At 52.7% G+C, this 21,784-nt stretch overlaps 1 protein-coding gene across 1 annotated transcript in view; it reads left to right on the top strand.

Annotated features, from left to right (window-relative positions):
* Adgrv1 (adhesion G protein-coupled receptor V1) overlaps positions 1-21,784 on the top strand; it is a 405,831-nt gene that overhangs the window by 376,853 nt on the left and 7,194 nt on the right. The window contains exons 88-89 of the mRNA XM_033767703.1: positions 19,557-19,748; positions 21,636-21,726. Of these exons, the coding sequence (XP_033623594.1) occupies positions 19,557-19,748; positions 21,636-21,726 (283 nt within the window). The remainder of the gene's footprint in view (positions 1-19,556; positions 19,749-21,635; positions 21,727-21,784) is intronic.

The raw sequence follows: 21,784 nt of genomic DNA, 5'->3' as shown, positions 1-21,784 counted from the left end.
GATGCTGACTCAGCTGGTTTAGGGGTCGCCGACGTTAAAGAAAATGTGGCGTCACACAGTGGAGTCCTACTCTGCTACGAAGAAGGATCAGCTTGAGTCGTTTGTACGAAACGATGCACGTGGAAACAATGTTATGGGAAATACAGCAGACACACAAGCGGAAATAGTCACAGGAACCAAAATATAAATAAATGAAAGAGCAAAACAAATGGTGGGTAACGGGAAACAGAGATCGATCTTTTGCGAAAGGGAGGAAGACAAAGAGATGGAGGGAGAGGGAGGAGAGGCGGAGGGGCAGAAAGAACGCGATGCGTTCGGTCCACACACAGCTTCACGTACTGCAGGCGTGGACGAGGGGGAATCAGAACCTCCCTGCATGCAGCACAGCGTGTTTCCAGCTGTGTGCACTGCGTCAGCGTGGCCGCCTGCAGCCGGGACTGTTGCGAGCTGGGCCTTCTGCCTTCCTGGTGCTGGGTGCTCCGGGGCCTGCTCAGAACTGCCTGGAAAAACCCCCTGCTCTGCAGTCTCTGGGGTCCCCGGTTCTCCTTGCCACCCTGCATGTCCACGGCACACGTGGCGTGCTGAAAGGCGCCACTCATGTGCTGTGAAAATGCCATGATATTCGTCTCCTTTCGTCCTTGTTTCGGTTTTGGGGGTTTTGGCGGTTTTTGGGTTTTCCACCCTCTTCAACACATGTGACCTCAAGATCGCATTCTGTCTCACGCCGGCCTGTTCTGTGTGGGGAGAGGCCCTGCTGCGTCCGCCTTGGGCACCCATGACTGTCCCAGCCCGGAGGCCCCTCGGTCCTCCCCTCTCTGCCACTGTCCCGTGCCCTGTAGTAAGGCACCTGGACCACTGGGAATGTTGCTCGGTATTTATTAACCGCTTCCTGAAAGATCAGAGTCGAACCACATACTTAACAGTGCATTGGAGCACGTAAGAAAATGTACGTGAAATGATATTTAAAGCATGATTAATGTAAGTATGAAAGGGAGGTTAGAGGAAATCACCATTTAAAATATGTCCCCCATGATTTTTATGGCTTAATAATTTTCCTTGAAATATAAAGAAAAGCTTTTCCCTCAAAACTGGACTTTCCACTCATTCTTATTGGTTGATCCTTATTATTTTCTTTTAAAAATGTTTTTCTCTCTTATTTTTTTTATTAAACTAGCAACAGTGAACAGAACATACAGAATGAAGGCAGGAAAATATTTTAAACATTGATGTTGCTCCACATTTTTTTGCCAGTTCAGCAGCTACTAGAAACCCTGTCAGCAGGGTGACTGTTCTGGCTGTGTGGTGAGAAAATCCTGGTGTTCCTTGGGTTCCTTTCATGCAAACCCAGGCACTCGGAAACCGCAAGAGGAAGGGACAGTCTGCCATCCCCTGGGCCACCACGCCCAAGCCCCAGAGGCCCCAGAGCGCCATCTGGGATTTTGCTGGCCGGGCTTCTGAGAGGACTAAGCATGGTGGCTGCAGGAGACTCGCCTCCTGCCAGCTCCCGACCCCAGGGAGAAAGAGCTTCTTCCTCCACAAGGGCTCCTGTCAGGAGCCACACTGCCCTGCTGTGGTCACCGGGGCACCGCCAGGCCTGGTCATGCAGACATTCCAGTGGTGGCAAGAGTCCCGCTGACCTCCTGAAAACCCTGCAGAGTGGAATCCACCTGAAGAAGGAGCTCTCTTGCCAACGGGAAGCCCAGGCCAAAGTAATAGATGCCCATTTGCCAAGGCCAGTGACGGCCATTGTCAGACCACCAGGAACTTCGTTAGTGTGACGTCAATTCCTATGACTATGACCACAGACCACCGATATTTATTGTTCAGAAAATTCCTAAGAGATTTTGTTTCTTAATATCCTGTTCCATTAATCTAATAACCGCTATTTTAAAAGAGGATTGAGCTTGTCTTTTTTTTTTTTTTTTTCCTTGAGATAGGATCTCACTGTGTAATCCAGACCAACCTTGGACTTGCTTTATAGTTCAGGCAGCCTTGGAATTTAGGATCCTCCTGCCTCAGCCTCCTGCATACTGGTCCTATAGGCATGCATCACTACAACCAGCTTGCATTTGCTATCTCGAAGTGGATTCATGCTAATACTTAGAAATCCTAAGATTAGTAGTTGAGTCCAAGGTGTATTTGGATTCAGTGAATACCGAATTCGAACAGCAGTGGGAGTACTTCCCAGGCTGCTGGGCATTGGTAGACTGGTAGAACCGTATCGATTGTGAAAACACTCAAGTACCCACTCCCTGCCCTCCACCTGCCAGGTTTCTGCCCTCTTCAGTCAGAAGCAGAGGCCAACACGGGACGCGGCACAGCCCCTCCAGCTCCATCCCGGCCTCGGCTCTCAGCTGTCCTCACTGTCCGTGGCCTGCATCTCATCCAGAGTGCACACTGTCGCCTGCCCTGTGCCTGTCCTGGGGGTCAGCTGCAGACTGGCCACGCCCGTCGGGTAGTCTAGGGCTCCCTCCGCCCAGGGTCAGGCGGTGGGTCCCTCCTGTGTGACCGCCCGGGACTCGGCTCGCACAGCGCACGCCGGCCTCTGTCCTGGCAGCCGGGGAACCAACCGTCCACCGTTTCCGTGAAGGGGTCACAGCGTGGAATTCGCAGCTTCAATTATAGGGGCCACATTCAGACGGCAGGGTCTGCTGGGTGCAGTCATTTTTACTTCCAGGGGAAATAAGTGACCCAAAAGTGGGAAGAGTTTCTTCTACTTGGTTTATTATTGTTGTTGTCATCATTATTATTATTATTACTGTTTGGTGGCCACTGGAGTGCCTTGAAGGCGTGGAACATTTTTCTTAACAGGAAAATTTTGTGCCTTTTCTGTCCCTCCGTCTCTGCCTCTTGCTTCTGTTCCGTTTTCTCCCTTCTTTCCTTGCCTTCCACCTGCCCCCGTGGCACCGACCTCACCTCTGCGGTGAAAGCCGTCTTGTCCAGAAGGATCTGCCCGAATGCGAGTGGCCCCAGGTGGCATTTCTGTGTTCAGAGAAAGGAGTGGAAGCCTGTGCCCCTATCCCTCTGGCACCCCAGGTTCTCGGGGCCCAGCAATGAGCGACTCGGGAGGGAGGAAAAGGGTCTCCCCGAAACCTGGGAATACATTTGTGGCAGCCAAGTGCAGCTGGGACGCTGCCACCGATGTGTTCCAGAGCTGTGACCGACTCAGTGCAGAGACGTCCCCTCGGCTGCCTGTATGCAGGACTGGGGTCCCCTCGGCTGCCCTGCAGGTGAGATCAGGTCTGGCAGTGACTGCCACGTCCCGGGCCCTCAGCAGCTGTCATTCCAGGAGCCCTCCTTCCTCTGCACACCCCGAATGGGAACCCTGGGCCAGGTGCCTTTGGTTCTGTAAGGAGTCTGCTGCTGGGATGTTTTGCTCTAGTAACTCGGCTACTTCTGGATGATTAAAGCAGCGACTTGAATGAAGCCAGCGGACTTGGAAACTGCAATGAGATCTGTTCCTACTCCCACCCCAGGCTCACTCAGCTCAACCAGAGTTGCCGGAATAAGCCTGGCACCCTCCGCATACAGCCACACAGTGTCGTGCGATCCCGGCCCGCTCTGTGATGCGATGTGGACTGTCTCATTTCATTGATTCGCCACTGTACTGCACGTGACAGACGGCACTGCCAGCAAGCAGGAAAACCGGAGGAAGACGTCGAGCCCAGCAGTTGCTGTACTTGCGTTGCTAATAGGTTTGTTCACAGCAACCTCCTGCACAGTGGCATTTCCCAGAGTGTGTTAGAAATGTTCACACCTGAAACAAATGAAAGAAGCGTCAGCTGGGTGTAGTAGTGCACACCTCCTATCCCAGCACACTGGAGGCTGAGGCAGGAGGATCTCTGAGAGTTTGAGCCCAGCCTGGACTACATAGTGAGACCCCGTCAGAAATCAAGGAAGGAAGTAAGGAAGGGAAGGGAAGGGAAAGAAGAGAAGAGGAGAGGAGAGGAGAGCAGGAGGAGGGAGAGGGAAGAAGAGAGAGAAGAGATGTCAGCCCAGCAGAGGCTCCTCTTACCCTACTGTGTCCCTATGAGTTGTTTTGTTTTGTTCTGTTTTGGGTTTTTTTGGTACCAGGGTTCGAACTAACGACCTTGCACTTTCAAGGCAGGTGCCTATGAGATGTTTTTGAGGAAGCCAACTTTCTATAATAGCCTTTTGCTTTTCTTATAGAGAATCTCATTTATCGTAGTTTCAAAGTTTTCTTCCTAAAGGGTCAATTAAGCAGGAATAACAACAACAAAAAAATTACTCAAATTTTCTCCATTTGCAAATGTGCGTACTTCTGCAAATCCAGTTTTTGGTATTCTGAGGAAACACCCAAGAAGGTGACTCACTTCCACCCTGCGCGGACACCCCAGGGCCCCTCGGTGTCCACTGCTGACCCTGCCGCATCGTGACGCTGAACTTCTTCACGTCTGGGTGAGCGCAGTCAGACTTACCTGGCTCGGGACATTCAGGCTCTATTTTTAAACTATAAAAATAAACAGCACCCTGTGTGAGCAATCAAAAAAGTTTTGTAAACGTTGTCATCCGTTCTTTTTATAGCATTGGCGAGCGCATGTTCCCTGCCCTTCTTTTGTTTCAAACTGGAAACCCGAGGCTGAGTGAGTGGCAGGAACCCGAAGTGTGGGGACAGGGACCCCAGCAGCCGCTCCCCTGTGTCCTGCAGGGCTGCGGATGGACCTGGGCAGATCTGTGGCCCTCCGCGTGGGCACCCTGCACGGCGGTGTGGGCTGGGCCAGTGCCCTGGGCCCCTACTAGGGCGGCGGGCGCGGAGCCTTAGGGAGATCTGCGGGGTGGAGAGTCGGGGCCACTGCAGGACAGACACGGTCCGTCCACACTGTGTCATCTGGTGGTGGTGGAGGAGGGGAAGGTCAGGTCCCCCTTGGAAGAAAGGGGCTGGGCCTGGTGGCACACACCTTCGATTTCAGCACTCAGGAGGCTGAGGCAGGAAGCTCACCAAGAGTCAAGGCCAGCCGGGACGACAGAGTGGGGGTTCCTGCCTCAAAAAGCAAGAAGGTGATGAAGAAATACCCAGCAGACGCCCTGATCCTCCAGTGTGCGTGAGGCCCGTTCAGAGCTGGCCCCCCGGGAGTCCTTCCACTGAGCATGGAGCCTGCTGGGTGGAAACTGCGCTCCTACCCGACCCGGCTCCAGATCGGAAGGGGAGGTGTGCCAGGGCAGCTCAAGAGGAAGGAACTGCATGAGTGCCTCGGAAATGCACGACACCGTCTGCGGATCCACTCTGCTACGAGCGGGCCTTGATTATAAACTTCCCTGCATCTCACAGCCAGCACCTCGGACAGCAAGGAAGCTGCTGACCTTTATCCCTGGGAGGATGCACATGTAGCGCACTGCACAAATGGGCACTGTGGTAAAAGGACCTCATCACAGCCCTGCGGCCCTCTCTCCCTGTGGAGATCCTGGCAGCCGTGGATCTCTCTCCAGCGCCCCCTCTGGGTCATCCTTTCATCATCAGCGCTGCTGTCCGTGGCGGGGTCTGTGGGGCCCTGAAGCTCGGGAGCCTGCAGCTGGGCTGGACTGGGCAGCCCGGCTCCCTTCTGTGGGGATCCTTGTCAGCCGCACCGCTCCCAGGGCGCTGACCCTGCACCCGCCAGGCCTGCATTCCAGCGCGACCTCGTGCTGGCCCGGCCACCTCAGGTTCCAGCCTGGCAGCGGGGCCCGGCCTCTGCTCTGCTTGCTTTCCAGGGGCCGAGGAAAGTGGGTCTGGCTGTGGAGTTCAGCCAGCCCAGGCAGCCCGAGCCAGGGGACAGGCAGGGCCCAGCAAAGTCCTGCACGGCTGCAGGCAGGAGCTGCCCGGGCCACCAGAGTGCTGCTCTTGGCCCTAGACAGGGACCCACCCATTCGGCCAGATGCGAGGAATTGCTGTGAGTGGTGCTCGCCTGTCATCCCAGCACTCAGGAAGCTGAGGCAGGGGCATCGCCACAAGTTCAAGGCCAACCTGGGCTACATAGCAAGGTCCTGTCTCAAAAAACAAAAACAACAACAAGAAAAGCTACATTAGAATCTAGAAGCCAAGTTTGCATGTAGAAGCTCCTGCCTTGCTCGTGCTGTTTGAGGACGACCTTGCAGCGCCACCGGCAGCACAGCCGTGGCAGGCTCCGTCCAGACCTCTGCCTGTGCAGCGCGGAGCAGGGAGAGGACGTTCCCGCTGCCTGTCAAATCCCACCGCTTCCCGACGCCGTTGGGGTTGTTCTGGGGTCCCTGAGCTCCTCTCCCGAGTGCGGCAGAAGGAGCCCCAGCTCCTGGGGTCCACGCGAAGGGACGATGGCACTGCAGGAAAGCGACCTTGCAACGCCACCGGCAGCACAGCCGTGGCAGGCTCCGTCCAGACCTCTGCCTGTGCGGCGCGGAGCAGGGAGAGGACGTTCCCGCTGCCTGTCAAATCCCACCGCTTCCCGACACCGTTGGGGTTGTTCTGGGGTCCCTGAGCTCCTCTCCCGAGTGCGGCAGAAGGAACCCCAGCTCCTGGGGTCCACGCGAAGGGACGATGGCACTGCAGGAACAGAAGAGGAAGGAGGTGGAGGCTTCCGGGGAGGGGCAGCCGTGAACAGCAGCGGAGGTGAGGACCAGGGAGACGGCGGGGACAGCACCCCCTCCGCCGGGCACTGGACGCGGGCGGCAGGGCTGGGCTGGGAAAAAAATGGACGCGAGGGCTCTGCGTGTGTGGCCCCCGCCGGCCTCCTCGCTCGCTCCTCCCGCCCCCCCTTCCTCCCTTCCCTTCCTGTCTGCGTCCGTCTTCTATTCTCCCTCCTTCTTTCCTAGTGGATCTGTTTGCCCCCAGAGAGGACAGTGCCCTCAGCCCCTGGGAGGCCCAGGCTCCTCTAACCTCCACTTCTGTTCATTTGCTTGCGCCTGTGAGAGGCACGTGAAGCATACTTGAGGGGCGTCTGCGTCTGGAAAGAGTTGAGCAACTCGAAAGCTGTCCTACGGACATTGGTTATAAAACTGCTAAATGATATTTCTTTATTTTCCGTGAAATGTCAAGCATTGTTTTTTGGCTTCTGTAAAGGTCAGTATGGTTGAAAGACAAAACCAAACTTGGCCCGTGGACTCGTTAGCGAACTTCCGGAGTGTTTTATTTACCAGGAAAAGTCAACCTGCGAGTGGTCCTGTGCCTCCTCAGCAGCAGAGGAGATGGCAGTGGAGTTAATGACGGCTGCTCCCTTTCTCTTTCTGGGCCTCTTGGTGAAAACAATAACTTCTCCACATTTGGCGGGTGGAGGCCTTGGTGACTGCCCCATGCCAGATGTTCCTGATCTCTGAGCAGCTGTGGAAGCAAAGCTTTTAATTACCAAGCCTGTAAATCCAGCACTTGGGAGGCTGAGGCAGGAGGATCACCTAAAGGTCAAGGCGAGACCCTGTCTTTCCCCCTTGAAACTACTACTCTTGTCTTGGTCCACTCAGTTAGGTCCTGTAACCCAGTCTGTTACCTAATGTTTATTGTTCTCTTTTGAGATGGGGACTCACAATGTAGCCCAGGCTGACCTTGAACTCACCACGATCTTCCTGCCTCAGCCTCCAGAGTGCTGGGATCACAGGCATGCGCCACAATGCTGTTTTGCTTTTCTTTTTCTTTTTTTCAAGTGAATCGCAAGGAAGGTCAGAGGCAGTGCCCTACTTTAAAACCTAAGCAAATATAAGTGTTAACATCAGCGTCTCTGCACTGAGCTTTGTTTTTTGGGTTTTGCTGGTGGTGGCGGCGTTGGTGGTGCTGGGCCCAAAAGCCCAGATGGGATGTGAACAGCAGGACTCTGGTCGGTCACAGCGACAAGTGGGGACTTGCATCACACAGGCCTGGGTGTGAATCCACGGACAGTGCCGCCTCCACCCCGTGCTCAGCTGGGACCAGGCACAGAGTAAGCACCCAGCCAAAGGCTGCTGTGAGATGTAGGAGATGAGTTTCATGGTCTTAAAATTTCCACATTTTGAGTGAATGTGCCGTTGTTGCTGTTGTCTGGATTTTTGAAACAGAGTCTTAAACTTATGAAGATCCTCCTGCCTCAGCCCCCTCAGTGCTGGGATGACCGGTGTGCGGCACCACACCTGGAGGTTGGACATGCTTTGTGCTTGGGGCTTTTGGTGGTGAGGGGAGCGGTGAGTGGTGGAAACATACACTGCAAGGAACGCGGGCTGGCGTGGGTGAGCAAACGATCCTGCTGCCACGACTCCTGGGACTAGCTCAGCGTGCTCCTGTCTTCCTGGGCTGCAGCTGGGTTCCTGCCTAAGCCTGGTCCACCCCGCGCTGGTTGGGATCAGCACTTCCCAGCTGGTGTACAGGGGCCTCAGGGCGCCAGCCTGGTCCCCAGACCCCATGTGTCCCTCTGGGCAGTGCATCCATCCTGCCTGGGCTGCAGACCCAGCCGCGGATGCCCCGAAGGCCGATCTTGGGCTGGCAGAGTCTGCAGTGACCCTGGGTGAACTAAAACTCACTTCAGAGCCTGATCCCTGCGCTCCATCCGCGCCCTCCGGGCCCGGGGCCTGGGAAACCTCTGCTCTGCAGGGCTGCCTTCTCCTGGAGGGTTTCCACACATGATTTTCCAGCGAGAGCTACCAAGGTGGCGACTCTGCCCCCGGTATTTCATGATCCTGCCCTGCCTTCCGGGGCAGATTCGTAAGTCGGGAGCCCACATTTGTCCAGCCGCGAGCTTCTCGGTGGAAGAATTCCAGGCGGTGACCTCATCCGTGTCAGCCCCAACCCGGGACAGCATTTGGTATGACTTGGCGGAAACCTCAGGCAGCAGCTGCAGAGGGTGTCGTGGAAGAAGGGCGGGACAGCGGGAGCAACGCCCGGCCCTGTGGATGTGTGCTCTGTTTGAGAGAAGGGCTCACTCCATGGTCCAGGCTGGATTTGAATTCACTATATAGCCAGGCTGGCCTAAACCTACGGCAGTCCTCCTGCCTCAGCCTCCTGGGTGCTGGGGTTACAGTGTGCACCACCATGCCTGGTTTAAATAATATCACTGATCTGGTGAATTACAAAAGGGACCACTCACAAATTTTCTCTCTTAGGAAAATATCTCCTCAGTGGTTACAGGGTCCATAGAGTCACACGGAGATTAAGGAAAGCAAGATTTTAGTAACAGCTTGAATGTCGGGGAGAAAATGAGGAAGCAGATTTCATGGGGGACCAGAACTTGCCCTGAACCCATTTTAATCCTTTTCTGTTTTCATAATACCAATGTGGGATGCTTTCAAGATCAGCAGTGCATCGCAGCCTTGGCAAGTGGCCCGGCAGCCCGGGAACCCGGGAGTGGAGCCGCCCATCCTGGGCTCGCTGCTTGTGGGGCCGCTGCGTCCCCGACTCCGTGTGCCCTGCAGGTCACTGCGCAGTGCTGTGTAAACTGAGCCCTCTGCTCAGGATGGGATCGTGCGGCAGGATTGGAGTGGGCCTCCAAAAGCATCCCGGACCCGGTGGCTGTTTGCATGAGCAGCTGCCCTGCCCGACCCTCATACACTGGGCATGAGGTGCCATGGACGCTGTCACAAAGTCTGAGCCCGGGAGCCAGGCCACCCTCCGTGGCTCCTTCGCCCTTTCCCAAGGGTTGGGGAGTCAGGAAATCTTGTAGGAAGTTTTAGCTTGAATTGAGCCCCTCTGTGCCTTGGAATTTTTCGGAGTGCTTTGGTCCTTGTATCCATATTCTTGGGTAGTTTCTATTAACAGTGATGGGGATTTGGCTCAGTGGTGCTACACCTGCCGTGCAAGCACAAGGTCCTGAGTTCGAGCCAGCAAGTATCAGCAGAGAGAAAGAGGGCAGGGATTTGGCTCGTGGTTCCGCCACCTGCCTAGCATACACAAGGGACCAAGTTCAATCCCCAGTACAGCAAAGGAAGGGAGGGAGGGAGGCGGGGAAGAAAGGTGTGTTTAGATTCCTTAGGAAAGGCGAGCCATTTGGAAAGCTGTGAGTCCAGGAGGCCTAGAATGACCCATGTGCTCTTGTTAAATGGTTTTCTGTGGAAAAACTTCCGCACAGCGTGGGAGAAGATCAACAGGAGGAGGAGACAACCTAGAGAGCGAGAAAATAACTGCAGACTGTGTATCTGAGAAGGGTTAATGCTTAAAATACTTAAGAGCTCAGCCCAGTGCAAACAATTTTTTAAAAACACACAAAGACCCAATTACAAAAATGGACAAAAGGCCTGCGTAGACATTTCTCTCAGAAGAACTCAGACAGGTGCAGTCAGGTATGTGGAGAAAATGCTCCTCACCACAGTCACTGGAGAAAGGCAACTCACGACCACCGGGAGATACCGTTCACCCCGCCAAGAGTGTGGAGTCAAAAGGACAAACAAGAAGCAGACAAGTGTGCAGGGAGAGGAAGCGCTTGCACAGCGTCGGTGAGAAAGCAAGGCAGCAGTCATCTTGAGGAAATTCCTCAGGTGAAACTAGCATGTGATCCAGTAATGCCTGTACTGGGTATACAACTAAAAGAATAAAATAATTCTGTAAGAGACATCTGCACTCCCACGTGTATAGTGACTCGTGGTGTTCAAACACTGGAAACAAGCTATGTCTGCGTCAACTGATGAGCAGATAAAGAGCACCGAGAAATATTATGCAGTCATTAAAAAGCACAGAATCTTGCCACTTGTGGATGAACCAAGGGGAAGCATTGTGTTAAGTGAAACAAAGCAGGCACAGAAAGATAAGTATCGCAAGATCTCACACAGGCAGAACCCAAGAGCTATTGCGTACACAGTAAAACGGTGTTCTGTTTCCTACCGGATGTAGTGCTCATTTCTTGAATTGGAAATTATAAGAAGCCCGACCCAGAAGGACAAGGAGTGCAGGATTCCACTTTGATAAATGAAGTGTCGAGCATAGTCCACTCTGTGGGGACAGAAAGAACAGCAGGGGCTGAGGACAGGTAAAGGCTGTTGCCATTCAGTGCTTGGAAGATGTCACTTTTGATGATGGAAGGAGTTTGGGATGGCGGTGACTGACAGATCAGGGGTGACACGCTGTGAGGTGTACTTTAGGAAAAAGAAATGATTCTACTGTTGTCTTCCCACTCATAGGCTTTTTTTTTTTTTTTTTGTACCAGGGATCGAACTCAGGACCTTGTACTTTGAGTCAGGCAGCAGCACCACTGAGCTAAATCCCCAGCCCCATTGGCTTCTTTCTTAAAGACAGACAATCTCTACCTCACCTGTTTGTGGCACAAGATGTGTGTTTCTGTCGGGACTTTGTTTTGGATTTAGTTCTCACAATATCCCATCTGGGGCAGGGATGGTGAACCTTTAGCAGCCAAGTGCCCAGATTGCAACCCCAAACCCACTTCTTTATCGCAAAGCACCAACACTGCAATCAAGCCTGAAAACAGGTTTTAGTTTAGAAAAAACAACTCATAGATGAGCATCTGTGGTCTTGAAAGAAAAACAACACCTGTGCTGTAGATTCGCTACCACTGGTGTAGGTCATAAATGAGACTGCGACCTCTGAGTTAGTGATTCCTAAACCGAGTCTCAGTCCTACTCCTTCCCCATCTGGATGTCCAGATGCTTTGTGGACATGAGACTCCAGGAGCTTAGACTGGAACACACACCCATGGTCTCCTTGTCCCTGGGCCCCGCCTCCTGCCTCCCCAGGTCTAGCCCCTCCGAGTCCTTGCTTTTCGTTGGAAACAACCCAAAAGGAAACCAGTCTGGAAATGCAATGTGTTTTACCTCGCGTCCTAACACTGTGGCAAGCGCGGTGTGAGTGCACAGATCGTACTGTGATAGAATTATTTTTGCCTTTCTCTCACTGAGCTTCCAGATACCAAAGACGGGAGCCATTTGATCTGTGTTCCCTGCCCCAGCAGGCCCATCCTTGGTGGACGGTGAACGGATGGGTGGATCTGCGGAGGAGGGAACCGTTGGGTGAATGCGAGAGTCGGGAGAGGCACTGGGAGGAACGGGTTTTGCGGGAAGATGGAAGTTGTCCTTCGGTTCCTGGAGGTTTCGTCTAAACAGGATCTAACGTGGAGACACAAAGAAGAAGAATCTGTCGTTATGGCCGCGGGAATGTGGCGTCAGCCCTGGTGGACGCGCGGGGGAAAGCGCAGTCCGGTTTCGCTTTACCAGCTGGGAGGCCAGGGCAGCGGTGTTTGAAGCAAAGACAGCCAAGCCTCGGCCAGCTGCTGCGGCTGGCGGACCCATCGCGGAGTGAGGGGCCCCCTGTGGACCCCGGTGTCCCCACGCGGGCCGCTCGCTTTCTCAGGGCCAACAGGCAGCATGTGCTGGCTGCTCTAAGAGCAGAGCGATTTCTCGTGCTCGGGTGGGAACTCGGGTGGGGCCCTCGCAGACTCATGTCCAGCTTTAGCAACAACTCCGGCTGACCTGCGTCCGCGGGGTGCAGGATCGCGACAGCGGCTCTGCGTGAAGGTCCCCGCCGCGTCTCTGCGCAGGGTCCTGGGCCTTTCCGGGCCTCGCCGCCTCCCCGCTGAATAGGATCCAGTTCGGCTTGGCTTCTTCTGAGGGCATTTGAGAGGCCGCTTTTATCTCTGGAAACATCCTAGATCCAAATTTGCCCTTCAGCTTCGCAGGCTTCGAAACAGCTCGGTTTTGACAAAACACCAAAGAGCAGACCGGCCATGGAGAGACTCAGGCCGTCTTCACCCACAGCCGGACCTGTGTGTGGGAAGCCGACCTGCTGTCCGGAAAGCAGACCTGTGGGCCTCGCGCTCTTTGCAGTAAAGCCCAAAAGGAGACAGAATAGAAGCTCTGCAACCACCTTGCGTTCTCGTGCTATTTTTGAAAATTCAGGCTTTATTGAACTCTAGACAGGCTTTTTGATGACTCCAGCCGTAGCCTCCTTGCTTTTGTAGATGCGGAAGCCAGCAGCAGGCGAGTCCAGGATCCAGGAGTACTCAGCTGGTGTGGTCAGCACGCGAAGTTAATGAGGAGACAAACACTGAAAGGAGCAGCTGCGTGAGGGCCAAGCCGTCTGGTAAAGCCCTTGGCACTGGGAACGAGGGGGCCACACGCACCTCTAAGTTTTAGAAGTGGGAGAGGACATCAAAGAACCAGAAAACGGAGATGATGCTGGCGGACCTGGTGCCTGGGGGCCATCGGGAGTCCTTTGAACCTGGGTTCTGAGCACTCGGTTCTGTTCAGAGCAAGTCGCTGAGCGGAAGTCACTGTGGCTGCCGAACGGAGTTACTGTGACATTTGGATTTTGTGGTTGCCTTCCTCCGCCACACGAACACGCACATCTTTTCCTTCCGAAAAGAACCGCGTTGGCTTCTGAGGCACCGGAGACCCCAGCAGCAGTGTGCTGCAGGGCAAGTCTCCTGGCACGGGTTGTGCCTCAGAGGAAGCTTGGGCCAGGCCAGAGAAACCTGCCTCTCCGGGCCCTGTGCCTCACACATCACCCGAAGTCCCACAGGCAGGGCACACCGTGTGCAGAGCACGACCGTCCACACTGTAGACGCGAGAGCAGTGTGGCTTCACTGCACAGCCTCCTTACACAGATCTCGGTGTCACCTGGCATTTTTAAGAGCATCTTTTCGGAGAATATGATGGTTTTCTTTCTTTCTTTTATAAATCCCACTCCTTTTATTTGTTCTAAAAAGCACAGCCTACATTAGAATCACTTTGTGAGATGCGCATTCTCTCATAAGGGTGGCAAAATTTAAAGTCGGGGTAGAAACCACTCTGCATGCTCCATGCATAAAACAACATGAAGGAAGCCAAAATCGGGGCTTCATATACTCACATTAAATTATTGTTAAATAAAGAAAATTTTACACGTGCTCATGAGAGTTTTAAACCCTCGCGCGCACAGCCAGGGCCCGCTTGTTCCAACCCCACAGCCCCTGCGGATGTGCCCTTCCCTGGGGCCCAGGCTGAGGCTGCAGACTGCGCCTTCTGGAGGCGGAGGCCTGGGTGCGACCCCAGAAGTGTGCGCCCCTGGCGGGCTGCAGAACCACAGCTGGGCGGAACAGCACCCACCAGGAGGGGAAGACCGGTGCCTTACCCGGCTCTTCGCTTCCAGGTCCCCACCCCCAGCTGGCAGGAAGTGGGGGCAAAGATACAAATCCACGTTTTCTGGCAGAGGAAGCAGCAATATCATTTTCTCTTTATCGTGCAGATTCACAGCTTGCCCATATACATCTTTGTTTTACTCGAGCCTCGTAAAAGTATACTGAAGGAATTGGTATTGATAGTCTCGTTTCATAGATAAAAAACTACTGGGCGGGGCCGGGATTTAGCTCAGTGACACCGCACCTGCCTGGCAAATGCAAGGCCCTGAGGTCGAGTCCCAGTACCAAAAAAAAGGTTCATATAAAGTATAGCTCAATCCCAAAAATATTAGCTATCAAACCTAAAACTAGAAACTCCATTTGAACCAGCTACTCCCCTTCTTGGTATCTTCCTGAGAGAGTTAAAGGCAGTGTGTGATAGTGATCCGTGCATGCCCGTTTATAGACGCACAACTCGTCATAGCTACGTCTCGGAAGGGTCCTGTCTGGCCTTGAGCAGATGAATAAGTATAGAAAACGTGCTGTGTACACACGGTGGAATACTACTCTGCCATAAAGAAGCATAAACTCAAGTCTTGTGGGGCACTGGATGCACCTGGAGACCATAGTGTTAATTGAAGTAAAGGCACACCTGCTCCAATATGGTGTGGTTTCTCTTATATGAGAAACCCAAATAATAAAGTGCAAATAAAAGGTAATAGGAAGTGGGAGACCGATCTTTCTCCAACGGGAGAGGATCAAAAGACGGAGGGAGGGGAAAGAGATGAAAAAAGGGGACTAAGATGTGTTATGCACACAGGAAAGGAAACATTATGTACTGTAATTATGTACCGATACAGTTGTTTAACGTATTAGTAACCAGTAGAGCTGAGATCCATTCCCAAGAGAGATGATTTTTAAATCTCATTCTTTATAAGAGATCAGCAAGTTTTCAGCTCAGAAAATAGACCAAAGTCCTTCTTTAGGTTTTCTGTCGAATTATCAATCATAAGAGCTGGTCACTCTTTCCTTAAAGAGATAGGAGACACGAATCGCGTCCTTGGACCCCAAGGACAATACAGTCTAATTGTCCATTTTCCCAGCTTTGGTTTGCTTCGGTCTTGGAAGTAGTCTCCAGTAAGACCGACCATCCCAGCCTATCCGTGGAACAGGGGGAGGCTTTATAGACCAGCACATAGCAGTGTTTCGCAGAGGAAAGAAAGAGTTTGGGAGGCGGCACTGACCTAGGTAGGGCCGGGGGGCCTCCGGCAGAGAAGGAGGTTGCCTTCCTCAAAAGCCAGCCACAGCCTCTGCCCCAGTCCTGGGTGAGCAGGTCGGGAACTGGGCCGAGCTTTCCCTCCGCGGCCATGGCCCAGCAGCCCCGAAGCCTGACCAGGGGACGCGGCCCACCCCGCAGGCTCTGGGAAATGCAGCTTCCAGGCAACGCAGCTTCCAGACGCTTCCACCAAGTGTGAGTGGCTGATTCCGAATGTTCTGGCCTAAAACATCTTCAGCTTCTCTGGGTTTTCTTCTTTGGGCTCTTTCCACAATAAACACACACGTAATTTGCTATTAAACTTTGTAAATTAAATTAGCCATAGGTTTTTAGAGATTTGCCAGAAAAGCTAGTTATTCCACAAAGCATCACCAGCAACACCCTAGTGTCCTTGTTTCACTGATAAGAAGATCCCAACAATAAGAGAGTAAATGCTCTGTCCTTACAAAAACAAGTTGTACCACCAGTCCTTACCAACTATGAAAATCAGAGCAAACAGTATGTCCACAATATATAACCTGCTTTGTTTTTGGTTTTTGGTTTTTTTTGTTTGTTTGTTTTGGTACCAGGGATTGAACTTGGGACCTTTTCGCCTGCCAAGCAAGCTGCAGGACCACTGAGCTAAATCCCTGGCGTATCCTGCTTCTTTTTTGTTGTTTTTGTTTTTATCTGAGACAGGGTCTCACTATGTAGTTGAGACTGACCTGGAACTCACTGTGTAGCCCAGGCAACTCACAGTGATCCTCCAGCCTCAGCCTCCCAAATGCTGGGATTACAGGCGTGCGCCACCACACCCGGCTTATCCTGCTTCTAAATAGCTGGAATTAGTATTTATTTCTGTTTAAACGCTACATTATCGTGTGGTGGCACACGCCTGTAATCCCAGCACATGGGAGGCTGAGGCAGGAGGATGGCTGTGAGTTCAAAACCAGGCTGGGCTACAAGGTGAGTTCCAGGTCAGTCTCAACTACACAGTGAGACCCTGTCTCAAAAAAATAAAAAATAAAAAAATAAAATCTACATTATCTATAAATACAAAGATTGCAAACAGTGTACTACCTCAGGGTATATTTATCCACTGGGGAGGCTGCTGGTGGCCAGTTTTGCGTGCCAGTGGCTAGTGTGGATAAACTTTTATGTCCTGGGGCACAGTTCTACTTGTGTTTCAGCACAGCAGGGCTCCGCACTTCCTAGAGGGCTTGGAGGGTTAGATCACTGTTTGGAATTGACTCGTGGGCAACTGTTCCCAAATTAAGGCCAGCCTTTAGGTCCTCTTTATTGAAGATATTGAATCAGGTACTCTGTGATGAACTCAGTGATCTCTGAAGTTTCCTAGATGAGCTTTGTCCTTTGAAAAGGACTATAAAAGCCACATCTTTTCGTGTTGATTTGTGGCTAGTGCACCTGTGCAGTCCATAGCGGCCGCGTTCTTCTCCGAGCTGGATCGAGTACGCAACACGTCTTCGTCTTGTTTCCATCCCATCCCCTCCCCTCTCTCTCCCTCCCTCCATGTCTTCGTCCCTTTCCCATTTGCAAAACATCCACCTCCCTCTTTCCTGTTATCTGTCTTTTATGTTGCTCTTTATTTCTATTTTAGGTTTCTTAAATGAGAAACCATGTGGTGTTTAAGCTCGTGTGTCTGGTTAAGAGGTATCTTTCACTGACTGATAGCCTTCAGCACTCTTTGGAACAAGAAAAACTCAAGGAGCACAATTGGGCTTTTCTGAAGGAACACTGGAGCCCAATGAGAAAAACAAACTACAGGAACGGGCTGTCACCTTGGTCTTGAATTCTAGGGGACATGAGATACATTGAGCACTTTCAGGACTTCTCTTTGGGTAGATGCCCAGTCCAGTTTGTAGGTTAAACTTAAACTGAGCCCTGTGCTGTGCGGTCTTGCTGTAAATTGAATGGTGGCATATGGAAGGCTGAGGCAGGAGGATCTCTGCAAGTTCAAGGCCAGTCTGAACTGCACAGTGTGACCCTGTCTCAAAACAAAAACAAAACAGGGCCAGGGATTTAGCTTAGTGGTTCCACTGCCTGCCTCGCAAGTGCAAGTTTCCCAGTTCGATCTCTGATACCAAAAAACAAAACAAAACAAAAAAAAACTAAGGGTGACGCCGTTCCTCTGAGAGATTCATCCCAAGCGGTGTCTCTGGCGGAACCTGGTTTGGGGAAGGGGCAGAAGCCTGAGGCCTCCAGTGTAGGGGCTGCTGCTCCCTGGAGTCCAGGAGGTCTCAGGGGACCCCGCAGACCACCTTCGCACTCGCCACGGCTCCTGAGCGAGCACCGTCACTTTAAATCTATGCAAATGAGGAGGCAGCAGCCAAGTCCCTGCTCCCACGACCCCGGTCTGGCTGTGGCCGCAATGGGGGATCAGAACCCAGCCTCGCTTCCCATCCCGTTAGAGGAGAACCACGCTCCAGTTCCTGTCTCCCCGCTTGGGCCGCCGCAGGCACCCCGGGCATCCTCTCTCCCATCTCAGCAGCGTTCGTGTTCCCCGGGACCCCCACAAAGTTCCCGCACGTGTCCCGCCCATCTCTGTGCTTTTCAGAAGAGAAAAACACACGGGGATTTTCCAAGCGTGAGTTCTTTTTTGAAGATGGCTCCTTTCCTAACACACAAAGGGCTGGGTAGGAAAACAACAGGAGGGTGTGCGGCGGCTCAGAGAGGCTTCGGCTGCACCGCCCGCTTTCCCTGGGCCACACCGGGCCGGCTGACACCAGTCGGAACCGCCACGCAGGGTCGTGCAGAGGACAGTTGAACTTTTTGCCTGTTTTGTCCATTGCTGTGGCCAACGTCATGACGTCATAACCATGTGAACATTAGTTGTGCAAGAAGAATGTTGGAAGCGTGCGTGTGTTTTCAGGAAGGGCTCTCGGCCGTGTTCACAGTGCCGTGTGCCCAGAATGAGGACACAAACGCATCTGGGGCGACAGATGACCCACGCGGGAGGAAGCGTGCTTCTGTTTATTTTGCTGTGGTGATGGGAGCAGTTTGTTTTAGAAACATTTTTAGCAGATGCATCACTGATTCGAAGGCATATTTTTAAGTACAAAATCTACTAGGTAGCAGTCCAAGAAAGGCCCGGTCCAGGAGAAAGTGGAGAAATTGAAAAATGATCACAGTTGCCAGACTCGGCGGAGCTCAACGCGGGTGGGCGGGGCCTGTGCAAACGCTGTGTGGAAACCAGGCGGACTGGCGCCGCCTGTCCTCCCAGCACTGTGGGAGGCTGAGGCAGGAGGATCATGAGTTCGAGCCCGGCCCAGGCGACTTAGTGACTATCAAGACCCTGTCTCAAAAAAGAAAAAATGGAAGGGTGGAGGGGGTGAAGGGAGGGCTGGGAAATGGGAAAACTATGAAGCACGATACATCATGTAAAGGTACAAGGTCCCAGTGATGAATGTAACTGTACTGTGTACCTAAAATGGACCAGTAAATTTAACGAAGATTAAAAAATAACATAACACTTCACATATGATTTAATGTGAAATTTTAAAAAACCTTTAGAAGTTGGAGATGCAGCTCAGTGCAAACGCCCTGGGTTTAATCTTCAGGACCACTGAGAATAATGATAATAGTAATAACTGTAACATTGTTCACAGTTCTGTAGGCCCTGTACATCTCCTCCCCTTCCTCCCCTTTCCACTCCCCACCCCTCCTCTCTCTCCCTCTCTCTCTCCTTCTTTTTCTCTTCCTTCTCCTTCTTCTCTTCCCCTTCCTCTTCTTTTTTATTTTGCCCTTTGAGACAGGGTCTCCTTATGTAGTTCAGGCTGGCCTCAACTCATTTTATAGCCCAGGCTGGTCTCGAACTCACAGCAACCCTCCTGCCTCAGCCTCCAGAGTGCTGGGATTACAGGCTTGAGCCACCACACCTGTGTATGTTCTTTTTTTTTTTTTTTTTTTTTTTTTTTTTTTCTGGCTCCCAGGTGTATGATGGCTTCTAAGTGTGTAGAAATGTTAGGAACCCTAGGAGAGTACAGATTTCACAAAATGAAGATACCTATTCATGTTTTCTGAAAAATCTTCATGTTAAGCTCTTTCATTTGTTAGTTAGCTGAGAAGCTTGGTTCCATCTTTGTGGATGAATTTGAGAATTTTAGTGCCAAAGAAGATTCTCACCGGCATCGAAGTGGAAACCCTGGCTGAACAGAGACCGCAGGAAGGAGCTTGCCTATTTGCCGGCCACTGTGAAGGCTGAAGTCACCCAGCTCCTCAGAGGGCTTTGTGGAGCCGCGGGATCCACAGCGCCCCACACGGGACAGCCGCAGCGTCCCACCCGCCCCTCTTACGCGGGGCTTTCTCTCCCGCAGGGCCTCTACGTCTTCGTGGTGTATTTCGTTCTGCACAACCAGACGTGCTGCCCAGGGAAGGCCAGCTACACCGTGGAGATGAACGGCCGCCCGGGCCCTGGCACCGCTTTCTTCACACCCGGCAGCGGGATGCCGGCCGCGGGGGAGGAGGTCAGCAAATCCACGCAGAACCTCATCAGCGCCATGGAGGAGGTGGGCCGCCCGCCCCCGCCCTTGTCCCGCTGTCCTCTGTCCCTCTGTCCCTCTCCTCTGGCCTCCCCAGCTCTCCGCCTTCCTCCTCACGGGAAGGATCCGATGTATGACGACAGGGGACTCCCGGACCCTTTGCCTACTGCCATCCTCCGCTCTCCGGGGTTTTTATCGGCGCCTGTTTGCAGGCCGTGATCACGGTCTGTGGATTAGGTCACTGTTCTGAGTTAATGCATGCGAGACCGCTTCTAAAACAAGGCCTTCGTGGAGTCATCTTTGATATTTAATTACAATCATGATGATGAAATCAGTCAGCTCTTAAAAGTTTTTTTTTTAGATTTTTTTCCTTTTAAAAGCAATATAAAAGATATGTCCTTTTTGTTTTTGATTTTTGTTTTCTGAGACAGGATCTTGCTACGTGGCCCAGGCTGGCCTCGAACTCATGATGAGCCTCCTGCCTTAGCCTCCTGAGTGCTGGGACCATGCCCAGCTTGGTCTCTTTCAGTGCTTATTTTTATCAGTACACAGCGATCCTATTCCTCGCGGGGAGCTGGTCCGTGTACGTTACACACCTTCATTACTGCTTATTTCCTCTCCCCTCCCACCCCATCCGTCTCTTTTGCAGAAGTCTATCTCCCAACTTCCTGTTATCTATCTTTTATTTCGCTCTTTAATTTACGGATACTTTGGGCTTCCCCCAAAGAGAAACTGGTGAGTCCGCCTCAGAAAGGATTCTGCGCACAGCAGTCCACCCGAAAGCCTCCTTCAGGCCCGGGAAGAAGAAATCAGCAAGCGTTAGGACAGCAGCCAGGACCCCCCGGGACTTCCCACCCCACTCCCACACCCTGCTCTCTGCTGGTTTCCTCTGTGTGAATCACGGGCCTCGCACAGGGCCACACCTGAGTCCACTGGCCAGGAAGGGACAGGCCTCACGTCCCCACGCCTCTGCCAGCGGGGCGGCCCGGCTGCTGTTCACGGGCTGATGAATACAGAGCATGATCAAAAACACGGTGAAAGCTAAATTTAAAAGTAACTTGTTACAGTTAAACAATAAACCCTGCCATTAATCCCTGTCTAAATCCTCCCCTCGCTTTCAGCACACTTAGCCCAACTTCCTGCCGCTCTCTGCAGCGGCTCTGGAGTGCTCCTTCCTGAGTATCTCTCGTTGCGGTGCTGGCTGCCCAGTGTCCCAAACGATTCGGTCTGCTTCCCTTTTATGATCATTTCGACTCTGGGGACGAGCGGAGGGTGCAGAGTCGGATCTGGCGCGATGGAGGAGGGCCCTGTGAGGCTGTTAAGACTCCTTTGTGCCGGGGGGCACCTAGCAGCAGCACTCACCATGTATTTTATTAAAGTCGTCAAGACCCCCATGAAAGAGGATCCAGAGCTGCTTCGGAAAGCGGCGCGAAGGCTGGGAAAAGTGTGTTCAAAGCGAGGGGCGGGATTGTGAGGGACTCAGGACAACGCATCTGCTGCCATAAATTCTGCAAATATAAACATTCACCATATGGCACGGTCTCCCCCGGCACTTACAGATACCTGTATTTAAAACGGGACGTTTTAGGTCCAGTACTGACCTTTCAACAGCGTTCCCTTTGGGCACATTATACAAAACCTTTACACGCATTTATTGGATTAAAAGCTAGTTGTCTTTCTCCACGCACGCCAGCCTGGACATCGGCGTGGTCCTGGAATACAGAAATCACTTAAAATCCCCGGGATAGATGGGCTAGGAGGGTTACGGAGGGAAAGGAAACTGAGGGAAAGGGTCATGCAGTTGGCATCACTCAAGAACTCGGCGGCCTTTCCGGCCTTGGTGCTGCCCTGAGGAAGGTTGCAGCCCTCCCGGCCCACACCCTGCTCCCTTTCTGCTCTGTGCCTCCCGCAAAGGTGCCGCCCGACTGGGAGCGCGCGTCCTTCCAGCAGGCCAGCCCGGCCAGCCCTGACCTGAAGGCGGGCACCGCCTTCCCCTGCCCCGGAGGCTTCAGCCGTTTAAAGTGCAGTTTTCCACGGGAAACAGCTTCTCTCGCCGCTTAGCC

Source organism: Fukomys damarensis, unplaced genomic scaffold, assembly GCF_012274545.1.
Source record: "Fukomys damarensis isolate Sample0158 unplaced genomic scaffold, DMR_v1.0_HiC HiC_scaffold_3, whole genome shotgun sequence".
NCBI lineage: Eukaryota > Metazoa > Chordata > Mammalia > Rodentia > Bathyergidae > Fukomys > Fukomys damarensis.
Note: the sequence above shows the minus strand (reverse complement) of the source record. Positions and strands in the feature narration are given on the sequence as shown.